Source organism: Schistocerca serialis, chromosome 5 (assembly GCF_023864345.2).
Source record: "Schistocerca serialis cubense isolate TAMUIC-IGC-003099 chromosome 5, iqSchSeri2.2, whole genome shotgun sequence".
Classification (NCBI taxonomy): Eukaryota; Metazoa; Arthropoda; class Insecta; order Orthoptera; family Acrididae; genus Schistocerca; species Schistocerca serialis.
In genome coordinates this window covers 258,404,205-258,423,092 of record NC_064642.1, presented here as the reverse complement: position 1 = coordinate 258,423,092, position 18,888 = coordinate 258,404,205, and the positions used below count along the sequence as shown (strand labels likewise).

General features: G+C 43.5%; 1 protein-coding gene across 1 annotated transcript in view; it reads left to right on the top strand.

Moving 5' to 3' along the window:
• LOC126481215 (putative serine protease K12H4.7) overlaps positions 1-18,888 on the top strand; it is a 68,202-nt gene that overhangs the window by 8,391 nt on the left and 40,923 nt on the right. The window contains exons 3-4 of the mRNA XM_050104819.1: positions 5,717-5,952; positions 11,533-11,668. Of these exons, the coding sequence (XP_049960776.1) occupies positions 5,717-5,952; positions 11,533-11,668 (372 nt within the window). The remainder of the gene's footprint in view (positions 1-5,716; positions 5,953-11,532; positions 11,669-18,888) is intronic.

Here is an 18,888-nt window from a genome sequence, read left to right as displayed (position 1 = left end):
GAAATGTAACTCATCACAGTGGCTTCGACTGATTCTTGAGTATTGTACATCTGTCTGGAATCCCTGCCAGATAGGACTGATAGAAAAGCTGGAGAGATCCAAGGAAGATCGGCGCGTTTCGTGACGGGGTCGTTTAGCCGGCGCGAGACAGTGACGGATATTCTCGACAAACACCGTTACCAGACGTTACAAGAGAGGCGTTGTGCGTCACAAGGAGATTCACTATTGAAATTTCGAGAGAGTGCTTTCATAAAAGAGTTGCACGACATATTACTTCCCACCCACGCATGTCTCGCCTAATGACCACGAGGAGAAAATTCGAGAATTTGGAGCCAATACAAAGGCTTACCGACAGTCATTCTTCCCACGCGCTATTCGCGAATGGAACAGGATTGGAGGGCTCAGTGGTATAAAAGTACCCTCCGCCACACACCATTAGGTGTCTTGTGGAGTAAGATTTAATGTAATCTGTTTTTGGGCTACAGGAGCACATTTACGTCTGTCATCCGCCCAACTCCTTTGACGTTTTATTCTAGCCCAAGCTACCTCGTTGCTTTCAGCCCCTTTGTTCTGGATGCCTTCCTGCCATTAAAGTAGCCCGATGAACGCGCCGTTGTCCATGGTGTGTTGTAAGCGAATTAGTGCGAGGGCATGAGAGTTTATCAGAGCCAAGTATTAATTAGCAGTGTTTGGACACGCGCTGGCTAAAACGCTGCACAGCTATACTAATAAAAAACATGCAGATCGTTGCATGTTTACGGCTTTTGTGATGCTAGTGCTCCTGCTGCTATCGAAGAATACCGTCGGCGCTTCCCGACACGTCGAACTGCTTACCACAGTGTTTACAGAATTCTTCAGCACACTGTGTGAAACAGGTATTCTTTCAAGTGACCATTTTTCTATCGAACATGTAGTTCAATAACCTATGCAATAAGAGTAAAGCATTGTTGAATTATGCATCGTAATACTGCTAGTCAGCATAAGGTGACATTCTGCACATATCAGTGTCCGGTTAACTCGTGTGTGGCGAACATTACATGCGGAAAACTGGTACCCGTTTCACACACAGCGTGTTCTCATCTTCACATTGGCGACAACTGGAATTTTGTCACTGATTAAATGACAATCGTCATTTTCTTCCGTTAATACTATTAACTCGCATAGCCACGTTTACACGGAATGGAATCAGCAGCACACATCGACGGTCGCAGTAAAACCCACACGGTACAGTGAAAACCATTTTCCAGTTTCGTTTTTCGGTCAATGTTTGGAGTGGCATGATCGGTAACATGTTGATAACTCCAGTCAGTTTAGAAGATCGGATGACAGAATTGAATTACTTAATTTTTTGGAAAATTCGTTTGTTGAACATCTTGAGGACGTTCCCTTTGCCACGTGGATGCATGACGGACCAGCTACGTATTTTACCAGACGTGTGAGGGAACATCTCAACCGCACTTACCTCAATCTCTGATTGGTCATGTTAGTACAATTAATTGGCCAGCAAGATCGCTAGACCTTACGCCATTATATTTTTGTTTATGGGGTTGGATGAAGAATGAGGAGTACAAAATAAAGTTGAATACATGCGATGAACTGAATGGTCGCATTGTGGACGCTGCTGCCGTCATTAGGGAGCGTACAGAGGCGCTCAGGCAAGCAACACAACACGTTCTCCAAAGAGTGTACAAATGCAGTGATCTTGACTACGGGATATTCGGACATTTAACATGAACTGCACAACAACTGTAACGTGACGTGTACGATAATACTTTGTGAATAATGTGTTAAAATACATATTTTTAAATCAGTTGTTTGTAAAACGCATGTTGTAATATTTGCCAACTGTTGTACATGCGTATATGACAAGCCTGACTATGTGTTGAATAACACAGGAAATAAATACCTACGTACATTAACTATGTTCTATCTCGGAAACCATTCGGAATAGGGAATATGTCGACATTAGTTTTTTGCTTCTTCCTGCCATATCCGTCAACAATGACCATTCCTCTTCTTTTTCGTACTCACAGTCGCCAAAATAACATTTTTAAGCGAACGTGAACCGAACGTCAAATAGTGAGTGAGTCCACGTGACACTGGAAACTGTAATTTTATTCCTAAATGCACACATTAGTTCCCGACTGAGGTAGAGATGCAGTTAAGATACTGTACTCCCATTGTACATTCGGGATGATGACTGTTCTAATTCACACAACTTGATTTATGTTTTCCGTCGATCTTCTTAATTCGTGCTTCAACTCCATCTGTACTGACCTCGCTGTAGATGGGCGTTAAACCGTAAAACCATTATCTTCCTTTCACACACCATACAGTTAACCTATGTGCAATTCAGACAACACAAAAACCGGAAAAATTCCTTCGTTAGTAGGTGACACAGTCTTTGGCTATGTTCATACTGAAACTTAACTTTCATTTTATATTGATTTACAATATAAAATCTATACGCCGTAAGTAATTTCACCCCCATCCTTCCAGCTGAACTGCAAAACCCTTACCTAAACAGGCTTAAGTCCAACATTCACACACGCCTTCTATACTCGCAGAATATATCCATCATTGAAGTTATAGAGTACGTAGATTTCTCAAATATTTTATTATGATCATTCACAGTGTAATCGATTATAATTTCTCAAACATCAGTTCAAAATATTTTATTTATTTCTTGTTGTTTAGATGTAGCTTATGATCCAGCTAAACCAAACTACTTACAAACAGTGTAGTTTTAAAACGTCCTTAAATGCATGTTTTAAAAAAATCTACTTTTAAGATGTCCATCTATCAAGCGTTTTAGCTAGAGCCTGAAAGATTGCACATTAGGCCTGGTTGAGATGTGGTCTCATGCAGCAAGAGTAGCATAGGGAACGTGCAGCTGTGACTTGACTGTGCCAAGTTTAATGTTTCCAGCGTTGTAACATATGATTGGTAACCATGCAGAAATGTACAAAGCTGCAGTTTTCGATAATTAGCTCCTGTCCACCAAGGTAGAAGATCAAAACAGTACCACGTCGCTCAACCTACTACTGCGCTGTGGGAATGCGCTTGCGAGGAGTTGTTCATGTTACAGAGTATCCGAATATAGTATCAGAGATCCGGAAATAGCAACAGTAGCAGAATTCATAAAAAGGGTAAGCAAAGTTCATTAATGTGTATTTTTGATAACAGTCATACGGTAAATTCGGCACACTGCTGTGACCTGAAAGAATAACAAAAGTTTGATGTAAACATTTCAGAACGTCAACATTTATTTGCGCGAGAAGATATTTGTACAAACAAAACCAAAGGTATTTACACGGTTCAGTCACATTAATGTGAACTGTGGTGTCACCGCCAGACACCACACTTGTTAGGTGGTAGCCTTTAAATTGGCCGCGGTCCGTTAGTATACGTCGGACCCGCGTGTCGCCACTATCAGTGATTGCAGACCGAGCGCCGCCACACGGAGGGTCTAGTCTAGAGAGACTCCCTAGCACTCGCCCCAGTTGTACAGCCGACTTTGTTATCGATGGTTCACTGTCTACATACGCTCTCACTGGCCGAGACAACAGTTTAGCATAGCCTTCAGCTACGTCATTTGCTACGACCTAGCAAGGCCCCATATTCAGTTACTTCCAGAATGTATTCTGAACAGATAATATTGTGAATCATGTACCGTCAAGACCGACGTTCATCGTTAATGGACTAAAGTTAAGTATCAAACTAATTACGTCCCTTTTCTGAATTCTGATTCCTTGTCATGTTCCAGACCTCACGTCACTATAGTTCTTTCCTCCTCACGCCAGCCTGCGTGAGCTAAAACGCGTGCATTTCGGCCTCCTCTAGTAACACGGTGTTGGCTCTTCAGCCAACACAACATGAACATCGCCAGCGTTCGAAGTCAACGTTCAGTAACCACTCACAGACGGCAGATGACAGTACTGGAATGCTGGGTACACAAAACGTGTCGGGAGGGGGAAGGTCGCAGAAAACATTCTACCGAAGTTCTCACATACTCGTTCGATTTAAGATCGATTTGCAACGTTGCGCCCAGATATTTAAACGACTTTACTGTTTCAAGCAGGACAATAGTAATACTGTAGCCGAACATTACAGGTTTGTTCTTCTTACTCATCCACATTAACTTACATTTTTCCACATTTAGAAGTAGCTGTCATTCATCACACCAAATAGAAATTTTTTCTAAGTCATTCTGTATCTTCCTACAGTCACATGACCTCAGATTGCTGCCTATCATTTCTACCAAATAATTTACACTATGTAATCAAAAGTATCCTGACACCTGGTTGAAAATATCTTACAAGTTAGTAGCGTCCTCCATCGGTAATGTTGGAATTCAATATGGTGTTGGCTCACCCTTAGCCTTGATGACAGCTTCCATCTCACGGGCATACGTTCAATCATATGCTGGAAGGTTTCTTGGGGAATGTCAGCCCATTCTTCAGGTAGTTCTGCACTGAGGAGAGGTATCGATGTCGGTCGGTGAGGTCTGGCACGAATTTGGCGTTCCAAAACATCCCAAAGGCGTTCTGTAGGATTCAGGTCAGGACTCTGTGCAGGCCGCAATCACAGGGATGCTATTGCCGTGTAACCTCTCCGCCACAGGCCGATCATTATGAACAGGCGCTCGATCGTGTTGAAAGATGCAATCGTCATCCCCGAATTGTTCAACAGTGGGAAGCAAGAAGGTGCTTAAAATATCAATGTAGGCTGTGCTATGATAGTGCCACGCAAAAAAATGGATGCAAGTCCCTTCCATGAAAAACCCGCCTCCGAATTTTACTCTTGGCACTACAAACGCTGGCAGATGACGTTCACCAGGCATTTGCTATACCCACACCCTGCTATCAGATCACCACATTGTGTACTGTGATTCGTTACTCCACACAATGTTTTTCCACTGTTCAATCGTTCAATGTTTACGCTTCATACAGCAAGCGAAGAGTCGTTTGGCATTTACCAACGTGATGTGTGGCTTATGAACAGCCGCTCGACCACGAAATCAAAGTTTTCTCACCTCCCGCCTAACTGTCATAGTACTTGCAGTGGATCCTGATGCAATTTGGAATTCCTGTGTGATGGTCTGGATAGACGCCTGCGTATTACACGTTATGACCCTCTTCAACTATCGGCAGTCTCTCTAATTAAACAGACGAGGTCGGCCTGTACGCTTTTGTGCTGCAGGTGTCCCTTCACATTTCCACTTCACTATCACATCGAAAACAGTGGACCTAGGGATGTTTAGGAGTGTGGAAATCTCGTGTATGACACAAATGACACCCAATCACCTGGCCACGTTAGCAGTCTGGGAGTTCTGCGGAGCGCCCCACTCTGCTCTCACGATGTGTAATGACTACTGAGGTCGCTGATATGCCATACCTGGGAGCACAATGCACATAATATGAAAAAGGTATGATTTTTGGGGTGTCCGTATACTTTTGATCACGTAGTGTATTCTAACCCTACTGTCCCATACTGGTGCACTAGGCGACTACGTCACAATGGCTATGATGAATGCTCTTTTTGCTGATACGTGTCCTTTTTCTGTGTGTCTTCTGAAATCCCAGAGGTACTAATGAATAACCCTGTATTTTATCGAAACACTAGAAACATTTATTTCCAAAGCATTGGCTGTGTGTCGTTCCCAGATACGGCAACGAGAGTAGATCATTCTACTCGTTTATCCCTGCTTCCGCAGCGACACGAGCGCGGCGAACCTGCGCTACCTGAACTCGACGCAGGCACTGGAAGACCTGGCCACCTTCATCCGGCAGCAGCGCCAGGAGAACCCTCAGCTGGGCGCCGCCAAGTGGGTGGTGTTCGGCGGCTCGTACGCCGGCAACCTGGCCGCCTGGGCGCGCCTCCGCTACCCGGACATCATCGACGGAGCCGTCGCCTCCAGCGGACCCGTCCTCGCACAGGCCAACTTCCCAGGTAACCTTCTGGACGCTAGCAATAGCTGCTTGCGTCGTTATGATTCTTCATTTTGTATTTCAGACCACAACCAGGTTTTCCGGATTAATCACTAAAAGTCCAGTGATAAACCGTTTTAAAATTTTTCTACCATTTTTCTCAAGAAGAAAGACAAATATAACAAAACACATGTATTCCAGAATGAATTTGCGCTACACAGCTGAGTGTGTGCTGATACGAAACTTCTTGGCAAATTAAAACTTTGTGGTAGACAAGGATTCGAATTTGTGACCTTTGTCTTAACTTTCCATGACTATCGGTATGTGTTTAGAAATCTGCAGGTGGCTAGGAGAAATTACTGTACACGTTTTAGTCTGATTTAAAAACCAGGTACATTAAAAAAATCACTTTTCTTTAAATAATTATTTTCTGCTTTTTAGTCTCGTGTGTGAAGTTTTTCATCGATTCCAAATATTACAGAGACATTTAAATTTCAGGTTTAATTCACTTTCTTTTTATATGGCTCAACCAACTTATTGCTTCCTTCTATGTATGTGTCGCGAAAAGACCGTGAAGGCTGAGCTAACGCCAATGGTTACCAGCAATCATTCTTCCCGCAAAATACTCACGAAAGGAACTTCAAAAGGAGGAAATGATAGTGGTAGATAAAGTACAATTCGCCACACATCAGACAAGACAGTGACTTAACATTGCATTGTCCTACGATTCTGAGCTACGCTGAAAGTTTCAAGTGCCTCGTTCATTCGTAAATGACTGTAGTAAGCAAAATACCCGGCACCATACACCAGACAAGATAAAGAGTTAATAATGTATTTTCATCCAGTTCTGAGCTTTCTTTAAAATTTCTAGTCTCTAACTCATCGGAAAGTTAGTTTATAATGAACGCAAAACTTGTACCAAATAGACTCTCAGGCAAGAAAGTGACCAAATAAAAACGTGGCGAAATGATAAATACATGGGAACATGTACATTTATTATTACTGCTGTTATTATTATTAATATTTATAGATCAACTACATAAATGTAAGCTCAAGGTCAGTTTGACTGGGTAAAGACACGAGTGAATAATTGGGCAAGTAAGGGGGGGGGGGGGGGGGGTTGAGGGAGGAGAGAAAAATCAAGCTATCCCGCCACAGGACGGAGTCAGTGCTATGTACAAGCATGGGCGGCAGGCGCTATGTTGGTGCAACGTGTCGATCTCCTCTGGTGCTGTGTAGCTTCTGGGCGTGTTATATCCCTCTGAGAAGACGCGCTCTGCAATGTAATTCCTTCTTATATTTTTTGCAGCCGGCCTAATACCTTCAGGCAGAGGCCGTGCGGGATGCAGGATGTCTATTGTCTGTAGTGAGTAACTTGCAGGGGCTGTGTCAACGTAGTATTGCGAACGTGAGGTCAGATATGAAATACGCAGTCAGATGCTTCAAGATTAAAGCATCGGAGCACAAGAAAGTCCTTCCGACATGGAATGGAAAGCAAAGATGCCATAAAGTGAGGACAAACATCAGGATGGTTGCAAGGATACGACTCTAAAAACGGAGCTGACAGTGAACTGATATGCCTCCAGAAAGCAAATTTAGAGCACTTGCAAATAACTTCTTTCACGTATCTCTAGTCCCTCGTCTTACTGATCGAACCCTAGGATGCCGTTATTCGGGAACTTAGTTGATTTTTCTCCACTCTGTCCTCCATAGCTCCGAATTTTCCGTTGCATCGTCTTTGTCATTCGCGGGCTTAATGCGGGTTCTCACCCACCGAACGACTGACACCGCCTGTCAACATCTACCAGTTTTTCTGCTGGTCCTAAAATTGTCGGACTTGCGAGTCGAAAAGTCCCTGGGCAGCGGCAGAAGAGCAGCATGAGAACTCTCGCATTGTTCTTACACTGTTTGGTGTTGCGGCACCTCATATTCTGGACTGCGGGTTCCCTAGCGGCTTTCATGTCGGATGTTGTTGTGAAAATTGTCAGAATCCTTTCAAGTGGTTATCTGCATCCAGAGTTGTCGAGAACGCAGCAACCCAACAACAATCCCATTTGTTTACAATAGAAAGCCTTGGCTCAAGTGCCTCGGGCGTTCAGTGTTCGGCATTGGTTCCCTGCTCTCTGACATTGAACAGGATCATCCTTTCGGAGCGAATCAAACGCTCCAGTTAAACCATAGATGTCTGGATTTCAGGAGAAGTCTCACGACATCTAGGTGCGGCGTCAGTGGAACCCTCTTGTTCTGAGCTCCAGGCTGTGAAGTATTATACACGATCAAAACTGTTTGTATTGTTGTCGGGTGTCCAGTCGGGTGCAGTCGCTGTCGTAACGCGATATTTCGACAGCTTACCTTGCCGTCATCGTCAGGTGATACCCGTAGAATGAGCGCCTTTGCTACATCTCGCCCTCTTTTATACTCTTATTGCCCCTCGTCCCTCCCTCCACTACTGGTCGCAAGCCGTGACGGGAAGAGTGGTGGGAGGAGAGGGGGTGGGGAGAGGGAGACGTGGCTGCAGGAAGCTGGGCGCGAACCCTGGTGCGTCGGTATTCCTGTGGCCTGTGTCGGGCGCGGAAGTCGCTCTCGGCCGATGGTGAGATTTTAGGTGGCTGAGTGCAGCGTTCCAGCTATGGTAGGAGTGAACCCAGTGTCTCTGCTGATCAGCCCATCAGCCACTCGTATTTCAATAGCCTCCTTCAGAAAACAATCCCAAAATGACGAGGTCTATCTTAGCACTTCCGTTTCATCATACTATATGGAGTCCCCTGTAGCCATGCAGTGTTCTGCAACTGCAGATTTTGTTGGTTGCTTAAATTTTGTGTGTCTTCTGTGTTCCTTGCATCTTTCTTCAATTGTCAGTGCAGTCTCCCCAATATAACTCTTACCACATTTAGATGGAATATGGTAAACGCCTGGTTTACGGAGCCCCAAGTCATCTTTCACCATACCTAATAGGGCATGCGTTTCCTAAGATGGGCTTCCTGTACACACAGTGTCCTAATGTGCCGTTCGTTCTGCGCGTGACTGAAATGTCCAAAAAGGGGAGTTCTCCAGTCTCTTCGATCTCCATGTTCTGATACTGGGTAGCAGGAAGTTCAGATGCTGGAGCACTCCTGTAGCCTTTCACTCCCAAGTGGTCACACCATAAAAGTGTCATCAACATATCTTGAAAAGAACGTAGGCTTCAGTGCAGCTGTTCCTAGAGCTTTCTCTTCGAAGTCCTCCATAAACTAGTTTGTCTAAACTAGTGACAGAGGACACCCAATGCCGATGCCATCCGTTTGTTCATAATAGTCGCCATTGACGAGAAAGAATGTTGTTGTGAACACAAATTCGAAGAGATTAGTCATTGCCGAGTTGAATTTCTCTCTCGTAAACTGGAGGGAGTTAATGAGCAGCACTCTAGTGAAGAGGGATACCACACCAAAGCTCACCACAAGGTCCTGTTCACGGAGGCGTAATTCTGACACCTGTTGAATAACATACATAAAGTACCTTATATGGTGCTGACATTTCCCGATGTAGGGGCTTAATACTTCAGTTGGACGTTTGGCCTGCCGGTACTTTGGTGTGCCTACGTTGCTTACGGTAGGACATCCTGCTTGTGAACCTTTGGCCAGCCGTAGAGCCTTGATTCTGCAGCTCGTGGCCAAAGTTTCTTGGCGATTTCGTTCGGCAAGGACTGGCGCAGAAGCTCAGTAGACTTATTCATCACTCTGTTGCCAGGCTTAAAGATAACGTTGTCAAACCACTTCATTAAAAAAGGAAACATAACATTATTAAGGACTTACCATACTGTCTTATACTTGGCAGTATATTCAAAAAACAAATTGAGAAGGTAATATACAACAGACTTTATAGACATTAAATACACAAAAACGTACTTAGCATCAATAGATTTTGGTTTCAAAAAGGAGTGTCAACAGAACAGATTATATTTATCATGACACTTGACATACTATAGTGAATAAATCAGTAATTATTAACATTGGGAATGTATTGCGAGCTATCATGATGTCCTCATGCATTCACTAAAATATCGTGGAATAAGAGACACAGCAGGTTCATGGTTTTTATCTTCTGTGGGCATCAGTTCCATGTTGCTCACATAGCAATAGGCATTCAGAATTTCAAATTATCGGACAAGGTTTACCACAGGATTCTATTTTGGGTACTCTGTTGTTTCTGATGAAGACAAATGAATTTCTGCCTGCATTGTCAGCAGATTTTAGTTTTCACCCTTCTGCATGTGATAAAAATGCTGAAAAGAGTACTAGCAAAATATTTGAAAAATTAACAGTTCGTTCAAGACAAATGAATCATCTCTAAAATTTTGATAAGATTCAGTACTTATAGCTGAGTATTCCTCACAGTACTTTACAAGCTATAAAATATCTATTCAGACAATGATACATAGGAAGCAGAAAGTTTTTGAGAGTAATATAGAACTGGAAGATCTGCATCCTAGAATTAATTAATGAAACACCTTAGTTAGGCTAGATGTGCTGCATACTTTGAAACGTCCCCTTAGAAAAATTAATGAATTACTGTGCTGGAACTGACACACAATATTTTTAGCGCAACGCAATCTGACTTTTAATAATCCCTACAAAAGAATGGCCCTGACTAACAATAACCTATACCTTTCATGAATCACTTACCTCAGAAAAATCTTCATTACTCGAACTACTGCAATACAGCGAGCGCCAATACTGCCAGCTAAATAAAAGATTCTAACTACTGAAGTCACAAACTACTGATAGGCATAGTTAGCAAATGAAAGATTTTGATAGAGAACAAACAATGTATTTACCTTAACAGTGTTCAAAAGTCATTATATATATATATATATATATATATATATATATATATATATATATATATATATCAGTTCATGGCATCCAGTCTTACAAATTTACTGTCTCTGATGGACACACGTCCAGATCATCCGCTCTCAAAACTCCACCATCTCTCTCCCCACATCCACCACTGCTGGCGGCTCACCTCCAACTGCGCAACGCTACACGCTGTTCACATCTAACTGCCCACTACAATAGAGAACTTTTCAACAATGCAAACCAGACACAGACTGCACACAGCACAGCCAGTGATTTTCATACAGGGCGCTACTTGGCATTACCAATATAAAAACCTAAACAGCCTACTTGCAACTTGATTGTGATTTAAAAATGGCAAATTAGTTCGTTTTTCATATTTCAGTTTACCAACTACTTCCTGAATCATTATCTGAGAAAAACAGTAGACATATGTGTTATAAGAATTAAATCTGTTGTTAATTCCAGAATAGCAAGGACAGATCACTTCAAAAATCTCGATGTCAGGCATAACTGTTTCTCCTTGCCAACACCAATTTTGCTCTTTTCTGAAAAAAAGCACACAAACAGAACAATCGTGTTTCATGTTGCTGAGTAATATTTCAAGCACTGAGTGATATGCAACGATGATGAAAATAAAGGAAGCGTTAGTTTCTTCCACAAAGTAATTGGAATTTATTGCTTGTTAGAGTGAAAAGCCAGTGCGGAAAGGAAAGCAATGGAACGAAAACATTCAAACGACTGACGCGGCGCGACTTGTGTTGCAGAGTACCTGGAGGTCGTGACCGAGAGCATGCAGACGTTCGACTCGGAGTGCGTCTCTGCAGTGGCTGAAGCCACACAGGAGCTCGAGCAGCTGCTGCAGAGCGATGGCGGCGTGTCCACCATCAACGAGCTGTTCGGGTGAGTTGGCCGCTTTACTGCCCATTCCAGCTTGTAGTAGCATTTGATTGCTTGCTGTTTGTGACTAACACCAGGGAAACTTACGGTACCATGTCTCGCCACTGTTGTCAGTATTGAAGTTTCAAACGTGGATATTCTCACACCTTGCAATATCAGGAAGTATTGCAATACGTGGGAAAAATTCTCTTTGTTCGATGTTATTACATATATCGTAACACAACAGACGCTACTTCAAATATCTCATATGAGACGCATTTTTCTGCTTGATTTTTTTTGTGGTGGGGGGGGGGGGCATGGGAGACTGTAAAACTAGTGTAACCCACGATGCGAGAATATCAAACTTCAGTCATCTCGTATTCAAGAATTAGAGCATTGAGAAACTTGCAACAACCTTTACACATAATTTCAGACCTTTATGAAACATTTTCTCGCTGACGACCCCAAAACAATGCTGAAAGGCATAAAATTTGTCCCTTACTACATTTTCGAAGTTCATCCGATAAAACTGTCACATGAAGTAAGACGTTTTAATTTATTACTTCTTTGCAACTAACTCTGTTCGTAGCATTTTTCAGATAGTATTAACACATACCATTGAATGTACCGTAAAGATTACATGATTATACGACACTTTGTTCAGGGGCTACGACGTCACAAAAACGGAATGCGTGAAAGCCTACAGCATCATGCAAGACACTTAAATGTATTACTTCGTTGCTAGTAACTATTTTTTCAACTCAGTTCACAGACAGCCAGGCACATATACCACTGGACGTAGCTGCAAAACTATACCATTGTAGAGTACATAGTTCAGGGGATACGACATCATAAATATCAAGCTTAGTGAAAATGGAACTGCAGGGCAAAATTAGGTAGACACACAGGTAAAATACCTGTACGAATAAGCGTGAAACATGTTAAATATGTGTGAAATGTATTTGACGTGTGCGAATACGAGCAAAGCCACAGATAAAAAGATCTTCTCAAACCCATGGAACGATATAAATCAAATTGGCGACATACAGTAGTTACAATCTGGAAACAAATACTGTAGGGGTAGGAACCACCATCCTGCTATTGGCGTGAGTGTGATGCCTTGGAGAGAGAAAGGAAAACGACGAGATGGACAGAGATGGAGGAGGGCGAAATGGACAGACAGAGGGGAGAGGGGATGGACAGAGAAAGGAAAGAGGAGGAGATGGACAGAGAAAGAGGGAGGAAGAGTCAGGCCGAGACGTAGGGGAGGAAGAGATGAACAGAGAAAGAGGGAGGAGGTAATGGACAGAGAAAGGAAAGAGGAGAAGATGGGATTAGGGTAAAGGAGCAGATGTGCACAGGAGGAGGACCTGATGGTTAGAGGAAGAGGAGCAGATGGATAGAGGGAAGGGCAGGAGGAAATGGACTGGGAATAGGGAGTGCAGGAGGTGGACAGAGTGACGGGGTGCTGGAGATCGACAGAGAGAAGGGAGGGGGACTAGTAGAAGATTGGAATAAATACATACGCGGGCAACGCCATGTACTGGGCTGGTAGGAACATAATACGACGTGAGAAAATAATAGTGTCCACAAATAGTACTTAGACGACGGGAATCATCATAATGTTACTTAACAAGCGAATAAGTACACGGGATACGCAAAATAATGTGAACACCTGTGCTTACTTGGGAATGGGTTATTAATAAGGGGTTCAATCCCCATTTGCCCGTAATACAGCTGCGATTCTTCTTGGAATACTGGCATATAATGATTTTATAGTCTCCAGTGGAATGTTATGACACTCTTCGATTAGAACTTCTTCTAAGTCCTGTAGTGACGAGGGAGGCGGAAATCTGCTCCGGCGTCTGCGCTCCAATACCGCCCACAAGCGACTGTCCTGAACAGGCAAAACGCTGCAATTCAGTTGCATGCTCCTCATACAACAATTGTACTGTCCTGCCTGTGTGAATGAGTGCATTATCGTCCTGAAATATGGCATCATTGTTGGGGAACAACATTTGAACCATGGGGTGCGCCTGATCACCTAAAATCCCATAATCTTTGGCTGTAACACGGCCTTTGAGAGTAATGATAGGACCAGCGGAATACCATGGCATGGCTTTCCACACCATCACATTCCACCTGCATGCTTAACCGTTGGATTCAAGAAATCAGATTAGTAGGCTTCTTTTGGTGTTCTCCAGACGTAAACCCAGCCCGATGTTGGAAATAACGAAAACGTTGACTCGTCAGACCATATGACGTTTTTCCACTGAACAGGCGCCCAGGATTTATGCTTCTGACAAGTTTTACGCTTCTTTGCCTTGGTTGACGTTACTAAGGGTTCGGCATAGCAGCTCGCCCGTGAATATTCGCTGTATGGAGTTCTCGGCGGACAGTATTAATAGTTACGGGGTCTCGAAGAGGGCTATTGAGCTCTGCAGTAACTTTATCCGCCGTATTTTTGTGTTGTTTTGACACAATTGATGTTAGCGTACGACAGTTTCTGTTATTTAGATTTGATTTGCACCAATTATTACTTTAAGACGATGATGTCTTTCCGCATTTTGTGTAGGCTGTCACAATTGTTGAAACAGTTGCTCTTGAAACAGCCAATAAATTGGCTCTCTTGGTTACTGATGCTCCAGCTAATCAGTCCCCCATAATACGTACTCTTTGGAACTCAGTTAGGCCTTTCATTGCATGTCGACCTCGTCCTCTGAATGCAAATACGAAATGTGCACTACTCTTAAACAACCTGCACTAATGCTTAGTCCATACTGAACACGCACAGTCCAGCGCAACACATGCCTTAGCTGCACTACTGACCCTCAAACACAACCATCCCATTACTACCACTGTGATCATTATGTTGCCTATCCCCTGTTTCTGCAGCGACGGTTATTATTCTAGTTACAGGATACACAATAATGCTCCATTAAAATACGGTCCACGTGTCGATTGAAAGTAACATTTCACTTTGTTTTGGTTAAATAGTTTCCACGTCGCTGTATGCTCTCAGCTCGGCTCAGTATTCTTTCAGTGAGGATAATCAGTCGGGTTATACAGTCCCTTTCTAAAAACTTGCGAGAAAATGTGTACAAGATCACAGTTTAAGTACGAAGATGGTAAAAAATGTTGGCCTGCTTCATGATTATACATAGTGTTTCTCACGGACAGGGGAGCTCTACGTCCGCATTGTTCGAAATCCAACAACATATAGATAGACCCTGACTGCTGATGACGCCTTTGATGGTTCCATGTACTGTGTCAGGTGGCGTATTGATTTAACGGAACTACATTTAAATGTAAGGAAGCAAGCAAAAAATGTTATAATTGAAAATAGAGAAATTTTCAGTTGATGTTTGGAAGCACTAGATAGCGTGGACCTTCTATCAAAACAATTTAAATGGCTCAGTATGAATTCCAGGCCTTATTAAAACACATATATGCAGATAACACGTGTTCCGAAACGAAAAATACATCAGCAATCAACACACTTGCAAGCCCAACGGATGGAAAGAAGGAATGGACAATCGTAAAGTACACACGTCAAAAAATGTTTTGCATCACCTCGGTTCCGAGAGATCCGGATCCTGTACGGAAAATTGGAATGGAGATCAACATAAACATCATTTCCGTCCTTTTTATTGCTCATGAAAACCACACATTGCGCATTGTACACACCATACAGCGAGGCCTTCAGAGGTGGTGGACCAGATTGCTGTACACAACGGTACCTCTAATACCCAGTAGCACATCCTCTTGCATTGTTACATGCCTGTATTCGTCGTGGCATACTATCCACAAGTTCATCATGGCTCTGTTGGACCAGATTGTCCCATTCCTCAACGGCGATTCGGCGTAGATATCTCAGAGTGGTTGGTGGGTCATGTCGTCCATGAACAACCCTTTTCAATCCATCCCAGGTATGTTCGGTTGTGTTTCTGTCTGGAGAACATGCTGGCCACTTTAGTCGAGCGATGTTGTTATCCTGAAGAAAGTCATTCACAAGATGTGTACTATGGGGACGCTTATTGTCGTCCATCAAGACGAATGCCTCGCCAACATGCTGCCGATATGGTTCACTATCGGCTGAACGATGGCATTCACGTATCGTACAGCTGTTACGGCGCCTTCCATGACCACCAGCGGCGTACGTCGGCCCCACATACTGCCACCCCAAAACATCAGGGAACCTCCACCTTGCTGCATTCGCTGGGCAGTGTATCTAAGGCGTTTGGCCTGACCGGAATGCCTCCAAACACATCCCAGATGACTTTCTGGTTGAAGGCATATGCGACACTCATCTGTGAAGACAACGTGATGGCAATCCTGAGCGGTCCATTCGGCATGTTGTTGGGCCCATCTGTACCGCGCTGCATGGTGCCGTGGTTGGAAAGATGGACCTCGCCATGGACGTCAGGAGTGAAGTTGCGCATCATGCAGCTTATTGCGCACGGGTTGAGTCATAACACGACGTCCTGTGGCTGCACGTAAAGCATTATACAACATGGTAGCGTTGCTGTCAGGCTTCCTCCGAGCCATAATAAGTCGGTAGCGGTCATCCACTGCAGTAGTAGCCCGTGGGCGGCCTAAGCGAGGCATGTCATCGGCAGTTCCTGTCTCTCTCTGTATCTCCTCCATGTCCGAACAACATCGCTTTGGTTCACTCCGAGACGCCTGGACACTTCCCTTGTTGAGAAAGTAACAATGCGTACGCGATCGAACCTCAGTATTGACTCTCTAGGCATGGTTGAGCTACAGACAACACGAGCCATGTACATCCTTCCTGGTGGAATGACTGGAACTGGTCGGATGTCGGATACCCTCTGTCTAATAGGCGCTGCTCGTGCATGGTTGTTTAGATCTTCGGGCGGGTGTAGTGTCATCTCTGGACAGTCAAAGGGAATGTGCCTGTGATACAATATCCACAGTTAACGTCTATCTTCGGAGTTCTGGGAACAGGGGGTGATGCAAAACTTTTTTTGATGTGTGTCTTTACTTAGCTAAATTATGGTCATATTACTTTAACTCTTTAGGTAAATTGGAGATGATTCAAATTTGTTGCATAAACGAATGTGTAAATAAAATTTAAACAACACCACGGACATGTCTTCCACTCATACAACAAGCAGTTAAATTAATCCTGAGTCCAAAATTCATTCACACAAATGCAGCAAAAACGATGGTAAATTAAAATCAGTGCTCAAACCCATAAAACAAAAATTACTGTGCCACGAACAGACAGAAACCTTTAGAAGAGTAGAGTAGCCATCGGAAAAGTTTTTTAAGAAAACCTAGGGAACGGATCTGAATGTTGGTACAGTCTCTACACTATTCTGGTCAGCAATGATGTGCAACGAGTGTCAATGCCTACGATCCAGAATTCAACTTTACCCGTGAATTCCGTAGCAATAAGTAGCAGATTATGTTCTAGGGCGATGTGCTTCTCGGGCGTATAAATAGAAAGCATAGAGCTATCCTCTAGCTCGAAATAATACTGAATTCTACTAACTGCTTATAGCGTCCGTGCACCCCCCCCCCCCCCCCCCCACCCATGCCATTGGATGGCCGTCCTCCAGCTATGGATGGTAAACGACTGATTGCAAGGGGATGTGGGGGGCCGTTAGGTCAGTAGGTCAGAACTCGCGTATGCCCCTGGCGAGACGAGAAGCGGACCGTTGCTTAGATACAGGCAAAGAGGTTATACAGCGTTTTCGATAACATGTCGAAACAGCGCAAAGGTAAAAAAGAATGCAAAATATTGTTCACATTCCTACCAGAAGCTACGGCTTGGTGAGAAAGATCAGTCCAATAGACCGTGTTGCACGAATTACACCCAATACTCCCGTGGTGTAACTGATGAGGATTTTTAGAACTCGAACGACGACTTTTCTACTAATTCACGTACCCTGATAAATGTAGCCATCCTTCATCAGAAAACCGGGCATTTCAGCATGATCTTCTTCCCCACATACAGACTGCGGTAGCCATTTGCTGTAATGACGCCCAGTAGCAGTATTTGAATTGGTCAGTCGACAGTTACTTTGTGAGGTTTCAGTTTGTGCTTGTGCACAATTGTAGAAGCAGATACCGCTGATACCCCAATCTAAAATGATTTTCCCGGACAACAAGGCTTTTCTTAACTGTCCCAGTTTTGCTAAAACTGATGTGCTACCTATCAGTTCGTCAGGACGGGCAATATGACTAACTTGCCAGAGCCCTCAGAACGGGTAACATCACCAGCAATCACAGCTGGCCACACAACACAACACACATCACTTGCGTCACTGGCGAAACACATTAAATGTTAAAATATTGTACTTTAGAGCCATCATCTCATAGAAGCGTAGTTGAAGATTGTTGTTGTTGTGGTCTTCAGTCCTGACAGCCTTGGGAGAGCCAGTCCTGACAAAACTCTACCATCTGGTGAGCAAGATGTATGAGACAGGCGAAATACCCTCAGATTCAAGAAGAATATAATAATTCCAATCCCAAAGAAAGCAGGTGTTGACAGATGAGATAATAACCGAACTATCAGTTTAATAAGTCACGGCTGTAAAATACTAACGCGAATTCTTTACAGACGAATGGAAAAACTAGTAGAAGCCAACCTCGGGGAAGATCAGTTTGGATTCCGTAGAAATGTTGGAACACGTGAGGCAATACTGACCCTACGACTTCTCTTAGAAGCTAGATTAAGGAAAGGCAAACCCACATTTCTAGCATTTGTAGACTTAGAGAAAGCTTTTGACAATGTTGACTGGAATACTCTCTTTCAAATTCTAAAGGTGGCAGGGGTAAAATACAGGGAGCGAAAAGCTATTTACAATTTGTACAGAAACCAGATGGCAGTTATAAGAGTCGAGGGACATGAAAGGGAAGCAGTGGTTGGGAACGGAGTGAGACAGGGTTGTAGCCTCGCCCCGTTGTTATTCAATCTCTATATTGAGCAAGCAGTGAAGCAAACAAAAGAAAAATTCAGAGTAGGTATTAAATTCCATGGAGAAGAAATAAAAACTTTGAGGTTCGCCGATGGCATTGTCATTGTGTCAGAGACAGCAAAGGACTTGGAAGAGCAGTTGAACGGAATGGATAGTGTCTTGAAAGAAGGATATAAGATGAACATCAACAAAAACAAACGAGGATAACGGAATGTAGTCGAATTAAATCGGGTGATGCTGAGGGAATTAGATTAGGAAATGAGTCACTTAAAGTAGTAAAGGAGTTTTGCTATTTGG